We start from the raw sequence: 22,921 nt of genomic DNA on the forward strand, positions 1-22,921 counted from the left end.
TGGAAAATCATGACTTTTAGGAGATGGGAGAGGAGAACAGAAGCTCCTTGGAGGAAGGAACCCATCTGACATTTTTGTGCTCCTGAGTACCTTGCACAAAGCTGTCTCAAAGTGCCAGGTGGTGATACCATTGCCAAGACCAGGTGGACATCAGACTCAGAATCAGGCTTGAGACCAGTGACCCTAGAATCTGCCCCTCATCTCCACTGGTTCTCTCATCTTCAGGACAGTGGTGTGTGGAACCAGCTCTCAGGAGCCCATGGTGCCCTGTTCTTCCCAACTGCACGTTCAGCGATGTCATGTTGGTAGCTTGAAACTGGCCGTGGTGGAAGTACTTACCTGCCAGAAATCAGCTACCTGTCAGGAGTACCCCCACCTCTACCGCTCCCCGAGAGCCAGTGTTAACTAGCATTGGTTACTAGTTCCAGCCCTTATACTTTGCTATCCTGTTGCCCTGTGGCTCACACCTGTGCTTCATCCTCCCTGGTATTGCCAAAGCCATGTTTTTAAAATGAAAATCTATTTTTCCATAGGATGAATTCAAATTCCTTAGCATGAGGCTGCTTAATAGTCTCATTTCCCTATGACCCTCATTCATCAGCTGTACATCATGACATGTGGCTTCTTGATATTGCTGTCACCTCTCTCTGGTGCTCCAAGGCCCAGTAATCAAGTCTTCTTCTGTGATCCGACAGCACCATGCTCAGAGCCCTATTTGATCCCATATCCTTTTTTTTTTTTTTTTTTTTTTAATCATCATTTTATTGAGATATATTCACATACCACGCAGTCATACAAAACAAATTGTACTTTCGATTGTTTACAGTACCATTACATAGTTGTACATTCATCACCTAAATCAATCCCTGACACCTTCATTAGCAATTAGCACACACACAAAAATAACAAGAATAATAATTAGAGTGAAAAAAGAGCAATTGAAGTAAAAAAGAACACTAGGTACCTTTGTCTGTTTGTTTGCTTCCCCTACTTTTCTACACATCGATCCATAAACTAGACAAAGTGGAGTTTGGTCCTTATGGCATTCCCAATCCCACTGTCACCCCTCATAAGCTACATTTTTATACAACTGTCTTCGAGATTCATGGGTTCTGGGTTGTAGTTTAATAGTTTCAGGTATCCACCACCAGCTACCCCAATTCTTTAGAACCTAAAAAAGGTTGTCTAAAGTGTGCGTAAGAGTGCCCACCAGAGTGATCTCTCGGCTCGTTTTGGAATCTCTCTGCCACTGAAGCTTATTTCATTTCCTTTCACATCCCCCTTTTGGTCAAGAAGATGTTCTCCATCCCACGATGCCAGGTCTACATTCCTCCCCGGGAGTCATATTCCACGTTGCCAGGGAGATTCACTTCCCTGGGTGTCTGATCCCACGTAGGGGGGAGATCCCATATCCTTTTGTGGCTGTATATTTTCCCTTTTCCCTGGATCGTGAGTCTCTGTTGGGCATGGACCCTCTTCCCTGATCTGCTTATCTTCCTATCTCCAGACCTCTTATCCCTCTAGAAACATAGGAAGGCCTCAACACAGGCTTGTTAAATGAGGGAGCGGGAGATAGAGAAAGAAAAAGAAAACGGGCGAGCCAAAAGTCATTCATGAACTAGCAAATAAGGAGCTTGATTTTTTGAAGGATCAGGAAAGCATTAAATCCCAGAGATCAAACAGGAGGTTTGATCCCTGGCTACTTGCAGGTATCAAAAGCCTTGAACTAGTGAGGAGAGCGGAGGTGCCTGAACAAGGAAGGACTGGGTAATGTGTCCTTGTTCTCTCCTGCCCCACCGAGAGCCAGCTCCATGTCAGCTGGCCTCTAGGTTGGCAGGTGCTGGCAACAGAGAGATCCTGAGTGGGTAGTGAGTGTGGGGGTGGGGAGCAAAAAATCTGGTAGAGTCTCAATAAATGCTTTTTGAATTACATTGAATTATAGCTGGCGATAATCACAACCTTTTTGGTTCCTTTCTTCTCAAGGAGGGATCCTTGGAGGGGAGAGGAAGGGATTAACTGAATAATGGATTGTGTGGCCCTGAAAGCAGGCAGAATGCTTGGCCCCTCGGGGACTGGGAGCTGAAAGAGCTTGGGCGGGAGCCGGGGAGGGGGCAGCTGCGGGGAGCAAGTAAGGCCCAGCCTTGCATAGAAACACGGCTTGCTGTGACTGCAAGGTCATTTCCAATTAGTTGGGTGATTGCACTCCGCAGGTCTTTGCTATAGGAAAGGCTTTCGTTCCCCATTTTTTGATGTGGAAATGGCAAGAGGAAGTGACTCAGAGACAGAGTGGAAATAAAGCGTGCATCTCGTGACATTCTGGCTTTGCTAGATCCAAAGGGTTAGTTATTTGAATGTCTCCTCTGAGGCTTTCTTCCATGCTTCATGTGAATTCTCAGGACAGAGGCTGGTACAGAGTAAGAACTAGGAGTGATATTTTTAGCTGGGCCTGTGGAATGGAGGAAAGTGAGTCCTGGTGTAGACAGCCTCAGAACAGCCTTACTAGGCTAGTTTAATTTTTTTTAATTGGGGTCTGATATTTGAATGTCTCCTCTGAGGCTTCAATTTATGCTGCCAAGTCACAGAGATTTAAAAAACACATATACCTACCATCGTCTATCATTGTCATTTTATGTAAATGAAGGAGCACTGTAAAACCAAAAGAAAGTGGAAAGATATGCTTAGACTAAGACAGCCCTTCAAACTGAATACATTGAGATTTATGATAAATTCTCTAGGTTGTCCTTCTCTTTCCCATTTTGCCATGGACATGTGATAATGTCATCAGAGGCCATCAGCAAGATAACACCTGTTTTTGGGGAACTCTGACTCATCCAACCCCATGTCTCAAGGCATCAGAGCTAGTCCTAAGCCCAGCACTAACTCCTAAGCATGGTGACAGGACATGGCACCTGCCCTCCATTCTCTGGCAACTGACAAAGCTCGGCCCCTTGCAGAGTCAGAAATGAGACTGGACACTGGGAGTACCAAGGATAAAATGCAGTTGTCTTGAGGATTGAAGGTCCTGCCCTGATTTGAAGGTAGCAGTGAGAGCAATGAAACCATTAGTCAGTGTTTTAGTTTCCTATCTGCTAAAACCAATACCGTATGATGGAGTGGCTTAAATAGTGGGGATTTGTTGGCACATGGTTTTGAGGCTAGGAGAAGCCCAAAATCAAGAAGTCAGCAAGGTCATGCTTTCTCCCAGAAGACTGTGACATTCTGGGGTTGGCTGCCAGAGATCCTTGGTCCTTGGCTTTTCCATCACATGGCAATGCATACAGTGGTGTCTTCTCCTCTCTCTTCCAGTTCTGTTGACTTCTGGCTTCCAACTGTTCCCCATGGCTTCTCTCTCTCTCTGCCTGAATTTCATTCAGCTTACAAAGGGCTCCAGTAAAGCCCATCCTGGTTCAGTTAGGCCACATTTTCACCAAAGTAACATCTTCAAGAGATCCTATTTATAACGGCTCCATACCTACAGGACCAGGGGTTGGGACTTGAACCTGTCTTTTATAGGGGACGTGATTCAATCCCCAACAGTCAGAAAGTCAGTATGATATCAGCAAGAGGACACACATATTTGAATCATTCAAACCTGGGTTCAAAACACGTGTCCTTAGATTCGCCGTGTTACACAACTCCAGGGGCATTACGAAATGCTTTGGAGTTATGGAAGCATGGTGGTCCTGCATCTCTGCCACTTTCCAGCTGTGTAATCTGGACAAGTTGATCTCTCCAGGCTTCATTTCCTCTCTTGTGGTAAGAGGCTATAATTACCTATCCTTCAGAATTTTCCTGGCAAAACAGAGGTTACTTATGTAAACTCCCTGGCACATAGTATGTGTTCAGTGAGGCAACAACATTACATTGAAACATCTTCAAGGGCAAGAATTATGTTTTCTTGTGATATTTATCACTGGAACCGTGGTGTCTTCTCTGTGCTGGGAACACAGCGCTGTGTTCAGTGACAGCCTGGAGGATCTGGAAGGGACTGTCATCCCCCCTCAATTCCCCCTCTGCAGGCAAGTGAATGACCTGAACTATCAAGGAAGGAGTGGAGTTTATTTTCTGCCTGAAGATTCTCAGGGACTCAGAGATTGCACAGCCTCCCTCAGTACCCTTTCCAGGTTTTGTACAAGAAGTTCTTCTAGCCAATCAAAACCTTTCCTGTTTTAATTTGAGCCCATTTCCTTGTGTTTGTTATTCTTTGATGTTGATTTCAGCAGATCTGGGGCTTGGGAGGCAAGTTGGAGCCCAAGATGGCTAAGAGCCAGAGTTTTTGCAAGTGCTATAGGAGCTTTCTCTCCTGGCACTACTCAGAGAGTCTGGGGCAGACCAGGGTGCAGGGAGGAGGGATTGCCAGGGCTGGCAGAGTCAGAGAGAGGTCTACACTGGAAAAGGGGGCAGGGCTTCTGGCTCACAGGGTGAAGGTCAGAGGATCTTGTGGTCATCAAGCCAGATACAGGCTGTTGATGAGAAATTCAAGCATTCTTACAAAACCTGGAAGAACAGGCAAGTTGTCATGAACAGGAACTGGGGCTAGTGGATAGTTCTCATCACTTCCCAGCTCTGTATTCCATGATGTATGTGGGTAGCTTGCAATCAGCCTTAGTGAGAAGATTTATACTATGGAAATTGGTAAATACTGCAAATCAGGGCATTTTTTTGCTGCTGGAGATCCACTGGCAGGAGGAACAAGATATCAGGAATGTAAGTAATCAGATGAGGTCTGGAAAAATAACCAAGTATTAGCAATGATGATAAAGCCTTCCATTTGTAATTCTTTGATATGTTTTTACTTAGGTTTTCTCACTTCATCCTCCAAACCCTTGTATGAGGAAAGCAAGTGGCAATATTCCCATTTTATAGGTGAGAAAAGTGAGGCTCAGAGAGGTAAAGTAAAGATTGTAGAGTTAGTCATCAAAAGAGCTGGGACCAGAACACAGGCAGAATGACTGTGAGAGGAGCAGGTGGATGGGGTTAAGGGATCTGTTCTCCCAAGACCCTGGAGACAGGGGCTGAGCTCTTCCTTACATCACAGCTTTCAGTTACCCTGTTTCTGAGAGTATTGGGGGGATCCCTTGGTGGTTCATTGCAGATCTGTATAGGAAGATCTGGATTGTGGGGTGCTCTTGAGGAATTTGCCTTGTGTCTGTAGAGAAGTAGGCACCACCTTCAGGGCCTGGAGATTTTTTTTGCAAACATCTGCTTTTTAGTCCTGAGATCTTCCAGGATCTCTCAAGACTGAGTCCAAACTCGGGAAGGGGAGATGCTCTCTAAGCCAGGAGGGGCTCAGGATTCTTCAGGGACAAGGTATATTAAATGGTCAATTGATGCATTTGTCCTTGGCCAGGGTTTGTGTCGTCTTCTGGGAGATGCCACCTTCTGCAAGGGCAGCCGAGGAAGTGGGAAAAACTTTGAATTTGGATTCAAACCCAGCTGAGGATCCAAGTTTGCTACTTAACAGGCATGAATCCTTTACCAAATGGCTTAACATGCTTGAGTATATTTCCCCATCTTTAAGATGGCATAATCATCCCCACCCACCTCTAAGAATTGTATAAAGCACTTGTGTTTTTTCAGTTTAAAAATTGTTATTTTGGGGAGGCATAAGTAGGCTGATACAAGGTTATGGCTTCAGCAGTGAAGGCCTAAGGGCAGTCCTGAGGGACTCATTTTGGGTTAAGGTCAGGGTAAATTCCAGATGATTGAAATGGTTTTGCCAAAATATTTCCAGCTGAGCTATGACGGCCACTATGATTGATGATTCCCGAACCAGGGGCCAGGAAAAGCCAATGAAGATAAGAAACCAATGTCTTCCAGGCATGTCGGCCATGGCTGACATCTTTCAGTCTGGGAGGGCTGCACGTGGTCAGGTGCAGAATATGGTCAAGGCCAGGGGATTTGCTGGCTCCTGAGTGGGCCAGACATGGCCAGTCAGGTGACATGGGTCCCTATCAGGTCATGGTTTCTCATTGTTACATTTGCACGTCATTTTGGCCCCTTATGTTTAAAAGCACTACATTGCATTGTACCATGGGATGCCGTGGCACAGGTTTGAAGGCACCACAGAGGCCCTCTTACCAGCCCTTGCCTGGGCTCTGTCCGGGGCATGGGCTTCTACTTCCTATCTGCTCTATCTCTGCTCCTGTGTTCTGCCTTCCAGAGAGGGCTTGTCTTCTCTCACTACCCATTCAGGTTCAGCTAGAAGCTGAGGGTGGGGGCAGACAAAGAGATCAGCTGATAGCCTGGCCCCCCCACCTGGGTCCTTTCCTGCCGCCCCTGTTCCAGTTCCCTTGGGCCACCCATTCTCAAATTCTGTTTCTTCTCGGCTTTCCCTCCTTGTCCCTGTTTCTCTCCTGCTATTTTCTACTGTCTCCCCCTTCACTTTTTCTGCTCAGCTGTGCCTTGGAGCCATGCTGCAAACGCCTCCTCTCACAGCTGCTTTTGCTGAGTGTGGGCCCCTTGCCTGGGAGCACAGTGTGGGAGGGTAAATGTGATGGAGAGAAGTGGCTTCTAGAAGAGGGATCGCAAGCCTGGGAGCTCGAAGTCCTGATTCTATACCTGGATGTTTATGCAAACTGCTTGCTTCATGCTTCAGCACCCCCAATTAATAAAGCTGGATGCCTTTAAGGGGAGTTTTCGGAAATGAAAGAATACGCGGTTTGCTTAAGTTCGGGCACTTGGTGGGCCCTGTCCCTGGGGGGTGAGGTCTGTGGTCTCTAGGACACTCATTTCAGGGCTGTCCCTCTGCTGTTTCTACAGGACTGCAATGAGCCGGTCCTAGCTGCTGTCTGAGAGGATGTCTGGGGTGTCCGAGCCCCTGAGCCGAGTGAAGGTGGGCACGTTACGCCGGCCCGAAGGCCCCCCAGAGCCCATGGTGGTGGTGCCGGCAGATGTGGAGAAGGAAGACGTGCGCATCCTCAAGGTCTGCTTCTATAGCAACAGCTTCAACCCCGGAAAGAACTTCAAACTGGTGAAATGCACTGTGCAGACCGAAGTCCAGGTAAGTGTGGAGGCATCTGCTCCACCCATTTATCTGTCTCCCTCTTTCCTTCCCAGGCAGCTGGGCAGTTCTCCTTCAGCCTAAGAGGCCTGGCTGTGTCCACCCCCTGGGCTGAGGAGCTGAGTTGGCATCAGGAGAGATGTTCTCAGCATGGATGGCCTCATCTCCCAGAGAGGCCAATTCCTTAGGAGACAGTGAGGCAGATTTTATAACCTTTATTTGCACCTCAAGTCATTTGCTTGGTCTTTGATCCCATTCATTTCACTTCATTAAGTATTTACAACATTTGACGCCCCACAAGGAAGTTAAAAGCCCCCACCCTCAAAGAGTTTACCCTCTGATGGAATAGGAATTAGAGAGATACAAAAGTGATTACATTAAAGCAGAACACAAATGGTATATGATATGTGCTGGGGTTGGGGGGGGTGGTTGAGGTTGGAGATGGTGGAGCATTTAGAGAGTGATTATGAAATAGAGATGTCCTAGGCCAGAAAGCTGGTTGCCAGAACCTTCCTAGGGCAATACCTATCCAGGGCGTGGAAATGGTTCATTTCCATCCAGGGTCACAGAATCTGTTTTGCAGGTCCAGGTACCCCCCACACATATACTTTATGAGGGCACCTGGACACCAGGTAGTCAGTTCACCTCAACCAAATTTATAAAAAATTGTCATCAAAAGCAAGGTTCTAATATACTGATTGATTTTAATCAACTACATTTATTGAACAAGTGCTACGTGCTGGCCTGGGACAATCTCTGAACACACATCATTTCATTGAATCTTTTCAACAGCCCCATGATGTAGATACAATGGGGATGTCCCTTTCCACTGCTCAGAATAGTCCTTTCTGAGCACACAAGGGAAGCCACACTGGTTCTCAGAAAGTTGCTTGGTGGGTTTGTAATTTGAACAGAGGAAGCGGGGGGCTATTTGGAAAACCAGGTCTGAAAAAGCTGAAAAAAAAATCTGTTTCTTAGCCAACCCTTGCTGTGTCCTAAAAGTCCCCCAAGACCAAAGTGACTGTCTCCTCTAGTCAGTGCTGGTGGCAGACTTGCCCCACCTCGGCTGCCTTGCTTCTACCACGGCACAGCTGTGTTTCTACTCACACAGAGCAGAATGTAATTGATGAGGTCACTGTCTTGGCCAGTTATTACAGTTGATTATGGTTAGGTTGGCTCCTTCTGTTCCCTTCACCTGATTTGATTAGGACTTTGTTTGCTTAGCTTATGGTTTCAGATATGTAGGCATAGTGTGCCCTGAGAATAAACCCAGGCCACCTTATTCCAGGAGGGTGTTTTCATATCTTCCTAAATATTCATTTCTTGGGTCTTCATTTGAGAGTGTCATTTTTGGAAAATGCTGATATCATCCACTGTGGGTTTAACTAGTTTAACTTTCAGAAGTCAACTTGGTTTCAAAGTTTGGAGGCATCTCACCTTTTGGTCCCTTTTATGCTCAAAAACAGACAGCATCTGGTTGGTTCCATTTAGGATACGTTATACGAAGCTAACAGTGAAAAGAGGTCCTAAAGGATAGATAGGATTTAAAGAAGCAGTGCTGGGGAGAGGGGTAGGCTTTCCAGGAGGAGAAAATAGCATGAATAAAGGCAGGGAGGCTGGTAAACTGTGAGCAGTTAGGTTTTGCTGGAACATGGTACTACTTAGAAAAGCATCTAAAGTCAAGACCAGAAAGGAAAGTTGACAGCAGATAACAGAGGCTCTAGAATATCAGCCTGAGAAATTTGGACTTGGGCAGACACTAGGAAGAAACATAAAGTTTTTAAGCAGGAGAGATTCTTCCCCAGAACTGGGCAATGTCTTGCTGGGTGTTGGGGGGGGGGGGGGCGGAGTACAATGGGCCTACAGAACGGACAATGAGACCCAAGCTTAAGAAGAATAGCTACTAGTACTTGAGGCATTTTCTAGACAGCTGTGGGGCTAGAAGGGAGAAAACCAAAGAAGAAAGAATTGCCTGCCTTCTAGACTTTATTTCCAAGCCTTCTGATTTTTCCTGCCTCCAGTCTCTTCTGCTTATTGCAAACAGCGATAGCTTTGAAGCCACTTAGACCTCAAAGCCAAATGCTGCTGCGCCCTTTTTGGTTGTGTGGCCCTAGATCCAACGCATAATCAACCTGGGCTTTCGTTTTCTCCCGTGGGGATCCTGCTCCCCTGTAGCCTTGTCATAAGGATTAGAGATAATGGATAAGAAGCATCTGATGCATAATAGGGGCTCAGTGACTGGCAGCTATTGATTTTGTAGGTAATTTCCCTTTTCAGGAATCTCCGAGGGTCTCTAATTGCCCTAATCATCTTCTTTTAGTGTTTATCTGCTTGTCTCATTTTCAAATAGAAAAGTAAGATGATCAGATTTGTTGTTTTAAAACAGCATGCAGTATTCTCCTAGATATTGAGAAGTATGCCATGGAGAAGGGGATTTATTTTCACAGAAGTTTGAGAAATGCTTGGTTAAATAATTTTCAACAGATTCCTTTACTATAGGACTTCTCAGGCTTTAAATATGCCGATACACATGGTGAATCACCAAGAAACGGCCACAGAAATGATGTTTCCTATCATTTCTTATTATTATTTGTATTGTGGTAACATGTAAATAACATGACATTTCCCATTCTAACCACTTTCAAATATACAAGTCAGCAGTGTTAATTACACCCACAATGTCGTGCTACCGTCACCACCATCCATTATCAAAAGAGGTGATATTTTCATAAGTAAGCCATTACTTATTTGCCTAAGAATTCATTTTTAAAAAAGTTGAAACTCCAGTTCTCTGGAATATAATTTAGGAAACTGTTTTCCTTAAACTTTTGACAGCAGGGTAAAGAAGGACTCTAGAGGAAAGACTGCTGAAAGGTACATAGGTTGGGAAGTCATGGCAAACTATAGGCGGGAAGTGGTGAGGGCTTGAACTGAGGGAGTTGGATTGGAAGCAGAGCTAGATTTGAGTATGTCTGAGGAGGCAGAATCAACAGAATTTGATGATTAACTAGATGTAAGGAGGCAGAGAAAGGAAGGAGACAGGGACGACTCAAGATTTTGCTTGGGCACTCAAGTGGGGCTGATATCCTTCACTGAGCTATGGACAGAAAAAGGAAGGGCATGTCTGAGACTTCAGCTGTGCATGTGTTGGATGCTCCAAGTGTTCATGAAACTCCATCCCCCACCTCCCAGGGAGGATCGTGCCTCTGGAGCTCAGGAGTAAAAAGGGACCTAGAGACAAGGATATGTCATTATCTGATGGATGCTATGCAAATGGGTAGGATCACTCAGGGCAAATGAGTCAAGGAAGAAAAACAGAATTCCAGTTAGAAAACCTGAGGAAATCAGCTTCTAAGGGGCTGATAGAGAAAGAGGGCAAATGCTAGAAAAGGAAGAATAAACCAAAGAAAGGTGAAGAGAACCAAGAGAGCAAAGTCAGGGAGCCACAAGCAGATGGAACTTTGAAGAGTAGTCAGATGGACAAAAATGTCAAGAGCGACCTTGTCCTGGGCAGTTTCAGTGGGGAGATGGGGCCAGAAGCCATTGAGCAGTGGGTAGGGGAGTGGACGGGGAGCAGAGAGTGAGTACAAACAACATCTCAAAGAGGTCTGTGCACGAAGGGAAGAAAAGAAGAGAAGGCAAAAGGAGCAGTGTTCCAGACAGCACATGCAGAGATCCTGAAGTGGGAAGGCATGTGGTAGGTTCAAGGATAAAAGGCAGTGCACGTGGAGAATGGACCAAGACATGCTATTTAAACCACATTAAAGATTTTGATCTTTATCCCATCTGTTGTGGGAAGCTACTGAAATATTTTAGACATAGGAGTGACATGAGATTGTGTTTTTAAAAGATCACTTGGTTTACATAGTGGAACATAAATTAGAGGAAGGCAAGAACAGATGTGGGATGTTAGGTGGCTATTGCAGTGATCCAGAAAAGAGGCAATGGTAGCTTAGACTATGGGGTAGCCATGGAGATGAGGAGGAGGAGGAGGACAGTGGTGACAATGATGATGATGGCAGCTGGCACTTTTGAAAGCACAGTATATGTATTATCTTATTTACTTCTCACAAGAAAGTTATGAAGTACACACTATTATCTGCTTTTTTAGATATAAGGAAAACGAGGTGCAGAGGAGTTAAGCAAATAGCTAGTAAGTGGTGGAGACTTTTCAAACCCACGCAACCTACCTCCAATGCCTGCACTCTTAACCATTGTGGCATATGGAGAGAAGTGAGTATAATCCACAGAATTTAGGAGATGGAAATGAAAGGCTTTGGTGATGGACAGAAGATGTGGGAATGAGGAAGAGAGAGGTGTCAAGAATGATTGCCATGGCTCAGGTGGGCTAGGGGTCCCAAGCACTAACATAAAGAGCACTGGAGGAGAAACAGGTTGGGGAGGGGGGCATTTGCAAGTTCAGTGTTGGACCTGTCCAGTGTGATTGGAATGCTTTAACATTTTCAAGTGGAAATGTTGAGAAGGCTGTTGGATATATGATTCCAGAGGAGAGGACTGGGCTAGAGATAGACATTTTGAATGAGGTCAGCCTCTAGATGGTGGTTGAAGCCATGCTTGTGGCTGAGATCATTTAGAAAAGAGCCTTGAATAATTCCATCATCCATTCCACAACTTGGGATATCATCATAACTCAAAGTGCAGGTGCAATTACTGTTTTCATGGCTTTCCAGGCCAAATATAAGACTGACACTGAATCACACTAGCGCACAAATCTTTACAAACAAAGGTAAATGCTCTAACAATATACAGTGAGAACAGATAACACAGAAAGCCTTGGCCCAAACCTCAAGGAAGAACCATACTCCAACTGAGGTGGGAGACCATGGATTTGCAGGGGCACCAGTTCACAGGGACTGGTTGTCTCTGGGCAACCAGACTGGCCACTTCTCCTGCTGGATTTCCCTCAGAAGTCTCCTCCCACCCACCCACCCAGCCCACCCCCTTCAACCCCCATTCTTGCCTCAGCCTTCATCTTCATCAAGGCTCTGCTACTCAGGGCCTGATTAAGAATCTCACCAGACAGGGGTGCATTTCCAAGCCCAGCTTCCCTGCCTTAGATCCTCCTGAAGTGGCCTCAGCTTCCCTCTGCCTCCTGACTTGATGCACTCTCCTTATCTAACTTGGCTTTGTCCTTCAGCTGATTTTTTTACTTCCAGCTCTGTATCTTCTTTCACCATCTTCCCAGTGCTCAAAATACTGCCAGCCCTTTCAAGTTTGCCACATGCTTGTGCCTCTGTAAGAACACTCCTAAAATTCTGATACCTCATGGAGCTGTGTCTGATTAAATAGAAGCAATCTGGAATCATCCTGGGACAGAACATGGGGTGGCACTTCCCCAAAACATAATTACTCAATGCATACTTGCTGATTTCATGTTTTTCTTTTTATTCTCAATTATCTCATTCTATGCAAATGCAGTAGCCTCCTGTGATACTTCCTCTGTGCTGTTAAAAACTGTGTAAATAATCACTGGCCTGTGCGCCTAAGACCTAACTGAAATGAGGCAGGTGTTCTGAGAGAATCAAGCGATGTGCTGAATGAGAAATGTATTTCGCTCTTCTTTGTTTTCCATTTCCCTTTTGTTTGATATTCATAGAAAATTGTGTTTGTTTGGGAGCTCTGAAACTCTATAGCAAGTGGAGGCTTATATCATTATATTTTTCTCTAACATGCTAATTTGCCTGTCTGGGAAAGGGGTTAGGATAACACTTTGAAAACAACTGGCAGAGCACCTCCCAGATGTGCCCACACAGTCACGTCTCTCTATGGCTCTGGCTGCCTCTTTCAGCCTCCCCCTGCCCCCCTTTCCTTCTCTCACCCTCCTCTCTTCTCTTTGCTCACTCTTTTCTCAGAAGTGTGACTGTATATCCTGTTTTACCTGAGACAGTCCTAGTTTATATGCATTGTACAAGAATGACTCTTAATAGTGCCCCCTGCCAATCTCAAAAGCATCATGACTTGAGGGATAAATTATATGGTCCCCTACCTCTCTCTCTACCTGTCACACTGACTTGCTGGCCATGGTATTTTCTCTCTTGCTGAACCCCTCTACACATGCCTCTCTCTCCCCATCATCTGATTCTTACATAGGCAGGCTTTAAGCAGAAAATGTATGCACTTGTCTGTGATACGGCATGGTTCAGAGGGTGCCTGTGAAGTCTCCCCACCCCCTACCCCAAATCTTCTTCCTCGGCCAGCCTCTACCATGTCCAAAAGTCATATTCAAGATCCTTCCACACTTAGAATCCACATCCTTGGTGGGGATGGAGGCTACAGTCGTCACATGGCCTTCCCTTCCAGTCCAGCCGCGTTCCTGCAGCCTGACAGCTGGGCCTCCAGGCTGCAGGGCTGGCCTGTGAGTGCTGCTTGCCTGGGCGAGTTTGGAGGGCAGAGTCTAGTTCACCACAGGCCCTTATATGCACCCCCTTCCTTCTATGCATTCAGTGGGGTTCAGAATTCCCAGAGAGGCAGATTTTAGGCCTATTATCCTCTGACCTATACTCATCTGACGTCAATCCCAGTTGGCTGTGAGTTCAAACCTGTCACTTAACTAGACGCAGGGCCATCTCCTTTTGGCTGAGGGACCAGCCACTGGGCTCGCAGTTCATCGCCTCAGTTTCCCCGTTTCTAGACCAATCACTGCTGCCCTCCCTCAGAGGTTGCTGGGGCAAGGCCTTAATGTTGAGGCAAGAGAGGAAGGGAAGGGCTGGTTATCTTTGTCCTGGGAAGTTACTATTTCTCAAAGAAAGGTGATTCTAAAGAGAATAAATGGAATCAGACATGGCCAGGCCCCCATAAATGAGAACAATGCCTGAACGCCTGAGAGGAGAGGGCTCAGTCAGGGAACCGCAAACCAATGCCACAGAGATGTTCCGAGATATAAAAAGATGTACATCCGCAAGGACCACCTCCTTTCTGCACCCTCCCCACTTCCTGTGTGTGCTCACCGGGCCGCCCACTCACAGGCGCCTGCAGCCGCAAGCAGGCGTGCAGACATGCAGAGTGAGGGACCTCTCTTTATTTACCTCTATCCTTTTATCCATGACATTGTCAAATTAGTAGTCAGGTGCCTGTGCTGACGTTTCTATTTTTAAGCTGGTGGTTGGGTTGCTGAAGGTCCTTGTTAGAGGCTTTTATCACATCATAGTGAATGCTTTCAACCTGATAAATTATGCAAATGTTTATTATTTTGTTCTTCACGCGCTTTTTAAAAATTATCCCCTAGGTGTGTTGAGAACTCAAATAGCTATTGTATTCGTTATCTACAAACTGAGTAGCTTGAAACAACAGAAATTTATTCCCACGGTTCTGGAGTCCGGAAGTCTGAAATGAAGGTGTGGGCAGAGCTGCACTCCCTCCAACTCCAGGGTAGAATCCTGCCTGGCCTCTTCCTTCTGCTGGTGGCTTTGGGTCTTCCTTGCTGGCAGCTGCGTAACTCCCATCTCTGCCGCTGTCCTCACATGGGCTCCCCTGTGTGTCTCATATATGAATACCTGTCATTGCATTTGGGCCCATCCAGATAATCCAAAATGATCTTGTCTTGAGATCTTTAATTTAATTACACCTGTGAGGACCCTTTTCCCAAATAAAGTCACAGTCATATGTCCCAGGGACCAGGACATGGACATATCTTTGGGGGGCGGTTGTTCAAACCACCACAGCCATCAGTTAGAAACACTTTCTGTGGCTGGAGCCCCCATTCCGCATACGCAGACCCATGTACACAGATGCATGCAGGGGAGCGTGAGCACTTTACACACACATCCACTCCCAGAGTAGCATATCTGGGTGTCGTTGAAGTGACCATGGAGCATGAGCTGACCGAAAGTCTGCAGCTTTCCCTCGCTGCCTGGGATTCTCAGTTGCTGGGCAGCCTGTGCCCTGGCATAACATTTCCTGGGACCCTCAGGCCATGTGATGCTGTAGGCTAGGACCTTGTCACTCCTCATCCAGTCACAAAGCTTAAATTCTAACTAACCAATGGCACACAAATTTCTAAGGCTAGCTCCACTCTCTGCCCGCAATTCCACCTCACATATCCAACTGCCACTTGCCATCTCCACTTGGATGTTTGACTGACATATGGACAATCAAACTCATAATCCTCTTCTAAAAATCTGTTTCTCCTCCCATCTTTCCCATCTTGGTTAATTGCAGCTCTGTTCTTTCTGTTAATTAGGTCTCCAATGATCATCCTTGGAGTCATCCCTGAATTCTTTCTTTCTCTCACCCTCCTATTCATTCACAAGGAAATCCTGCCACTAGGGCTGCCATAGCAAATGGCTATGAACTGGATATTCTCTTACAGTTCAGGATGCCAGAAGTCAAATTGAAGGAGCCGGTGAGCTTGGTTCCTTCCGGAGTCTCTGAGGGATAACCAGACTGATGCCTCTCTTCTAGCATCTGGTGGCTGCCAACAGTCCTGGGCTTGTAGACACATCACTCTGAGCTCTGCCTCCATCTTCACAGTGTGTTCTTCTTCCTGTCCTCTCCTCATAAGGACACTCATCATTGATTTGGAGCCCACCTTAATCCAAGGTAATCTTATCTCAAGATCCTTACCTTAATTATATCTGCAAAGATCCTTATTCCACATAAGGTCATATTCTGAGGTAATGGGTGACATAAATTTTAGGGGGATGCTATTCAACCCACTCCCTAGCTTTACTATCATAATCTATGCAGATTCTAACCAGTTCTCACCACCCACACTGTTGCTACCTTGGTCTAAGCCATTATCGTCTCTTGCCTGGAATAGCACATGAGCCTCTTAACTACTTCTACCATTATCCCCATATAGTCCATCCTACAAGTAGCAGCCACAGTGAATTTTTGAAACATAGGTCAGCTAGAGGGATATATGTAAGGCATAGTTTAGGTCATATCACTGCTTGGCTTAAACTTTCCAATGGCTACCCATCTCAATCAAAATGAAATCCAAAATCCTTACCTTGCCCTACCACAGGGGTCAGAAAACAATGGCCTGCAGACCAAATATGGCCCGCAGACCAAATATGGCCCACCATCTGTTTTTTTTAAATAAAGCTTTATTAGAACACAGCTGTACTCTTGTTTCCACATTATCTGTGGCTGCTTTCACCCTACGACAGCAAAGTTGAGTAGTCGCAACAGAAACCACATGGCCCACAAAGCCTAAAATATTTACTACCAGGCCTTTAACAGAAGAAGTCTGCCAATGACCCCTGATTTAGCCCTCTCTGAACTTTTCTGCTCTCACTTTTCTCCTTGCTTCCTCCACCCCAGCCCCACTAGCCTCCTTACAATCCCTCAAAAACACCAAGCACACTAGAGCTTCACATACTCCTACCTTGGGGCCTCTGTAGTTTCTGATCCCTTTATGTAGAAGACTCTTCTCCCAGAAAGCCACTTGGTGTTCTCTCTTACTTCCTTTAGGGATCTATTCAAATGCCTCATCACTGGAGAAGCTGTTCCTGACCCTCCCATGTAAAATAGGTTCCACCCCCATAGTCCTAGTTCCCTCACCTTGCTTCTCTTTTTTCTTAGCACATATCAAAACCTGAGTATCATAGACTTGTTTATTGTTTCTCTCCCCCCAGTAGAAATAAGCTCCATGAGAACAGGAGCTTTGTTTTTGTCCCCCTAATTTGTTGGATTAATTAATTAAACAATTAATTAATTGATGCATGGATGGATGAATTCTAGTTATAAAGCAACAGAGACTGGCTAGAATTCCGTGTTTCAATTCCAACTTCTAGGATGAGAGAGAGAGTTTCTGATCGGCCCAGCTTGAACCTGCTGCTGTTCAACAGAACAGACTCTGTGGCAGCAAAAGATCAGGAAGTGCTGTGCATTGGGTAGGCAGATTGGCTCAGAGATGGGTTTTTCCAGATGGGGCAAATGATCAGAGTCAGCAAGGAGATTTAAAAATACTAGATTTCCCAAAATAAAGTTTCAATAGCTAAGAGATTTCAAACAGAGTTGAGAGGTCACTCTGGAGGGCATTCTTATGCAGTATATAGATATCCCTTTTTAGGTTTTAGTGTATTGGAATAGCTAAAGGGAAATACTTGATACTATAGAACTGCAACCCAATAGCCTTGATTCTTAGAGACGATTGTATAACTATGTAACTTACATGGTGTGATGGTGTGATTGTGAAAACCTTGTGGCTCACACTCCCTTTATCAGTGCATGGATGGATGAGTAGTAAAATGGAGACAAAAACTAAATGACAAATAGGGTGGGATGGGGGGATGGAATGATTTGGATGTTCTTTTTTACTTCTATTTTTTATTCTTATTTTCATTATTTTTGGAGTAATGAAAATGTTCAAAAATTAATGGGGATGATGAAAGCACAACTCTGTGATGGTACTGTGAACAGCTGATTGTACACCATGGATGACTGTATGGTATGTGAATATATCTCAATAAAACTGCTTTGAAAAAATAAACCTACTATAAAATATCAGGTACCCTATCTGAGACTCTAAGAAAAAAAAAACAAAAAAACTAGATTTCCAAATCCTATCCCAAATTCACAGACTCAGAATCTCAGGAGCACTGGGAAGGATGAGTGCCCTGAAGGCCCCACCTCTGCCTGCAGGGTATCTGTCTACCTCTGCACGCTCTGGGGTAGGATTTTTAGCAATCACCAGGATCCTGGGAAGCCCCAGTGTGTGAGGTCATTGTTATAGGGTCTGAGAAAACATAAGATACTTGGGGTCCAAAGAACTACGAGAGGGTGATGGGAGAAGGTTAGCTAGGGCAGGAGGGAAGAGTATGACGTAGGAGGAGGGTGATTGGGAGGTGGTTCCGTACTGCTCCATTCCCCCATCCTTGTACTTGACACACTCTAAGGTAACTGCCTCTCATCTGTCTCTAAACAGAAGGTGACCTTCTGGTGAGCAGGGCTCTATCTTGCTCACCATTTATTCCCAGTGCTTGTGGAGAGCCTAATACAAAGTAGGCACTGGAGACATGTTTGCAGAATGAATGAACAAGTGGATGAACTGATGCATAGAGCATTCGGTGAGACTAGTCATTTCCTGTATCATTTGAGATAAGGAGTAAATAGGAAGTTGACTGAAAGGAAGATTGGCATTTATAAGTGATAAGGTGAAGGAGGGTTAATAGAATTTTGGCTGGCTTAAAATAGAATTCCCTGAATATCCTCAGGCAAGGCACTTGACTACACTGGGTCACAATGTCTTCATTTACAAATGAAGGAGTCAAAGTAGGTGATCTCTACGTTTACTCCTGGCTGTAAAATCCCAGTCTAAGTTTTTGTGAGTCTAATAAACATCTGAGTATCTCTAGTGTTGCAGATATTCATTTTTGTGACTACATCAGTGATTTCTGCTTTCCCCTACAAGCTTCCAGGTTATATGGGCTTCTAGAAGGCAAAATATGTGTTCAATTTTACTGTCCTTGAGACCTGAGTGAATTTGGCCCATTCTTTTTTCTTCTCTGGCCCCATGACATTTACTGTCTAGTTAGCATTTGAATTTTAGAATTTTTGCTTTAGAGCAGATGTAGGTTTACAGGAAAATCATGCAGAAAATAGAGTTCCCATATATGCTCCCCCCTTGCATGCACAATTTTCCTTATTACTAACATTTTTGTGTTAGTGTGGAATATTTATTACAATTGTTATACCAATATTATTATAATTGTATTATTAATTAAAGTTCATCCTTTACATTAGAATTCACTGGGCATTGGACAGTTCTGTGATTTGTTTTTTTTTTCTGTGATAACATACATACAACATGAAACTTCCCATTTTAACCGCTTTCAAGTATACAAGTCAGTGGGCTTAATTACATTCACAGTGGTGTGCTGTCATCACCACCATCCTTTGCCAAAACTTTCCCATCACCCCAAACAGAAACTGTACCAATTCAGCATTAACTCCCCATTCTCTCCCCCCACCCCAGCTCCTAGTAAGTTGTATTCTAGTTTCTGACTCTATGAATATGCATATTCTAATCATTTCATATTAATAAGATCATGCAATATTTTTGCCTTTCGTGTCTGGCTTATTTCACTCAGCGAGATGTTTTCAAGGTTCATCCATGTTGTACCATGTGTCAGAATTTCATTCCTTTTTATGGATGAATAATATTCCATTGCATGTATATACATGCTTTTATCTATTCATCCATCGACTGATACTGACTTACTTCCACTTTTTGGTTATTGTGAATAATGCTGCTATGAACATCAGTGTGCAATGAATTTTATATTTTACAGGGAGTTTATTAACCTCTTAGAAACTGAGCCTGTAAGTAGGGTATGAGGTGCCACTTGAAGCAAAGTATCCTTTGCACATAAGCCAAGGACTAGACATAAGCTGTGGGCATTTGTACAAGTTTGCAGAGGGTAATGTCTGGTCATATCAGATAATAATGATTTTTTTACTCAAATTTGCAAAGCCAAGTCTATTAAAATAGCTAAACTTAGACATTAAAGAACTGTTTTTGAAATCTTTTTATATGAATAAAATGTATACATGAAAGATATTACCAGAAAGGAAAACTGCAGACCAATCTCATGAAAACAAGTGCAAAAATTCTCAACCAAACGTTAGCAAATTGAATTCAACAATGTAAATGAATAAGTGTTCATTCAATAAGAATAGTAGCATTTTATCTAGCACTACTATGTGTGTGGCTCTTTACTTGTATTGTGTTATTTAATCATCCCGAGAGCCCTATGAAGTAGCAACATTTTTGTATTTCACAAATAAGGAAACCAAGGCAGAGTTAAGTAATTTGCCCAAGGTCACATAGCTAGTCAGAGATTAAATGATTTCTGACTCCTGAGGCCATGCTCTTAACCACCCTATACAAAGTTTACATACAAAAGTTCAAAACACAGGAAAACTGGAAAAATAACAATATATAGCTGTATAATTGCCTTACCCCAAAACAACATTAACAGTTTGTTATACTGCATTCTATATTGGTTTGTTTTTGCTTTTCACTTTCATCCTTTGCATATGATTTCATATCCTATATCTCCCATTATTGTGGTAAATGCATTTTTCAAAAGTTGTTACAAAATCTTTATGAATAAAATTTTAAATGCTAGCATATAATCCCACATGTGGATCTACCATCATTTGCATGACCATTTCTATACTGTTTGGGCTGGGTGGTTATTGTGGAGATGTTGCTATTTTAAATAATGCTGCAGTGTTTCTTTCTACACAAAAGGTTGTCTGTATTTTGGAATCATTTCATCATTTTATGCTTTCAGGCACAGAACTAAGACAAAGATAGGAATACTTTTTTAGGAGCTTGTTATCTGCCACTAGAATGGGAGCACAAGGGAGACAGCGACATTGTCTTGTTCGCTACTGTTTTCACAAAACCGAGAATGGGGCCTGATGGAGGGACATGCTCAATACATGTTTGTTGAATGAGTGGATAGTAATCCATTATCAAGGCTTTATTATGTAATTCTGGATAAATGCGAAAGAATATATGTACTGAATATGTGAGTCAGTGGTTTCCTCTGGGGACCATACCACACCTGCTAGAAGGTGGTGTTTGGAAATGTGCGGGGCCCTTGTGGCCATCACATTGCCATGATTGTCACAGTCGTGGAGCATTTTGTGGGCTGAGGCCTGGTGCATTCAACAGCCTTACCAATGAAGCCTTGTCCTGCCCTAAATGCCAGTGGCACCTGTTGAGACCCACTGATGTGAGATATGAACCATTACAATAAAATAAACACTCCTGAATCTGTCACCCTAAGTGAGAAACAAAACTTCACCGGTCACGTTGAAGCTGCCTGTGTGATCTTCCCCTCCCACTCTGAGGTACACACTATGTGCCACATGAATGAGTCATAAACTCATTCCTTTAAAAGGTATTTTAGTAGGGGGACTTTTTTGAAGAAAAGCACAGTGCCCACCTTGTACTTTCCTGACTGATCTTTATTCATCATTCCTCCTAAATCTCTGTTGGGCCTCAAAGGCCCTTCCTTGTGGTTTATTTGTAAATCAGAATTTTTGACAGAATAGTCTAATTTTTAAAAGAATATTTTTAATGTTTCCAAACCAGCTACTTATGTTTTGTTCAAGTCAATTAAAGAGAAGGCCTCTATTTGTCTTTTCAACCTTTTTTCTCACTGTCTCAGAGTCCTACTTCCTATCTCTAATATTGCAGAAGGGAAGAAGGAAGGGAACTTTTTCCCTGAGGTTTGCCCTGGGAATATAAAGTCTTTCAAGACTTTCTTTCTCCAAACAGAAGGAGGTTTTTTCCCCTCCATTATTTCCTCCCAACCGGCTGACTTTGCTGGATCAACCGTGGCCACAACTGGACCCTCTGACCAGGCTTGTTTCATTGCACATCACCAGCCCACTTCTGCTACCACTGGCTTCCACTTGCCAGCTACGTCAGAACCCCTTTTCTAGAGACTTCTCTTCAACCTCTGCTATTCCTTCTACACAGCAAAACAGTTTGCTGGAAGTTACTGGGAACCACAGCTCCCTCCCCTTTCTGTGGCCACTTCTTAGCTGGCCATGGGATGGGTCTTCTAAGACACTGGTTTCTGCCTAGACTGGGAGAGTCTGAGGAGACTCTGGCCCAGGGACCCTTGGACTTCATTTCAGGCTCATGTCTTTATGTCCCTTTTGTAGACTTCTTCAGTTCGTTAATCTGGCTCCCCAGATTGACCTGACCCTTGGGCCATGCTTTTCCCTTCTCCCCTTGCCTGCTATTTTCTGAACACCTACTCAGTGACAAGCATTGTGCTAAGCACTTTATGCATCTGTCACCCACATAAAGCCAGCCAGCTTGCTTTTTTCACACATTTTTTTGTTATGAACTTTAACATGTATACATACCAGTGGTAACTTTCAAAGTACGATGTAACAAGTAGAAAATTTCAAAGAATATTGTAAGTTACAGTTCCACAATTTCAGTTATTTCCATTATTGTAAAATAAAACATGTACAGAAAGGTGTTAACTTTCAAATTACAGCTCAACAAGCAGTTTATATAGGTAATTTCAAAAAAATGTTATGGGTTACAGTTCCACAGTTTCAGATCTTTCCTTATTGTGAAATGTAGGATATATATATATACAAAGGTGATAACTTTCAAAGCACAATTCAATGAACAGCTATAGAGTAAATTTCAAAGAATTTTATAGGTTACAGTTTCACCATTTCAAAGTTATTTCTTTCTAGCTATTCTAATACCCTAGCATCTAAAATATATATGTAAAGTTTCAGTATTCATAATCCTTTGTTAAATCCTGTCTTGTCTGTTGCTACCCCTTCCTCTCACTTAATCCCTTTGTCCGTCTTCAGGGGTGTCTAGGCAGTGAGCACCCTAACTTGTTCATATTGAAAGGGGATGTTGACATTATGGGGAAGGGGTTGCATCTGATTGTTGTTCTTAAAGACACTGTTGCCTCTGGTTTTAGGATTTGTCTGACCTAGGGAACACTCTGGTGGATTTAAGTTTCTGAGAGTTAAAATTTAGTGAGTGAATCTTTTATAGAATCTCAGAAAGGGACCTCAGAATTTAGGGACTACTGTTGGTAAGGGCGTGGGATTCTGTGGCCATTTGGGATGTCTAGCTGGAACTTGCATAAGAGAAACCTCCAGGGTAACCTCTCAACTCAGCCAGCTTGATTTTACCTTGAAGGCAGAGCACAGTGTTGCATTCCAAAAAAATATTGGTCTGATGTGTAAAAATAATTGAAAATCAATTTAAATCTCTACTTATAATTTCTGAAAATAGAACTATTGGGGGGGGACAATCACTTTTGATATAGATAGGAAAATTTCTTAAAATTCTCATAACTCATTCTTTTTTTTATTTCATACATTGTTATTCACACATTTTTTCACTTTCTGATTTATACATAATATAGAAAGAAGTGAAGATAACATTAT

At 43.8% G+C, this 22,921-nt stretch overlaps 1 protein-coding gene across 2 annotated transcripts in view; it reads left to right on the plus strand.

The window, feature by feature from the left end:
- Nucleotides 1-22,921, plus strand: part of PTK2B (protein tyrosine kinase 2 beta) — a 123,888-nt gene that overhangs the window by 49,310 nt on the left and 51,657 nt on the right. For both annotated transcript variants that reach the window (XM_037813076.1, XM_037813077.1), the window contains exon 2: nucleotides 6,763-7,003. In XM_037813076.1, coding sequence (XP_037669004.1) covers nucleotides 6,800-7,003 — 204 coding nt within the window. In that variant the 5' untranslated portion in view covers nucleotides 6,763-6,799. The remainder of the gene's footprint in view (nucleotides 1-6,762; nucleotides 7,004-22,921) is intronic.

The sequence above is a fragment of the Choloepus didactylus genome, chromosome 20 (assembly GCF_015220235.1).
Source record: "Choloepus didactylus isolate mChoDid1 chromosome 20, mChoDid1.pri, whole genome shotgun sequence".
Taxonomy (NCBI): domain Eukaryota; kingdom Metazoa; phylum Chordata; class Mammalia; order Pilosa; family Megalonychidae; genus Choloepus; species Choloepus didactylus.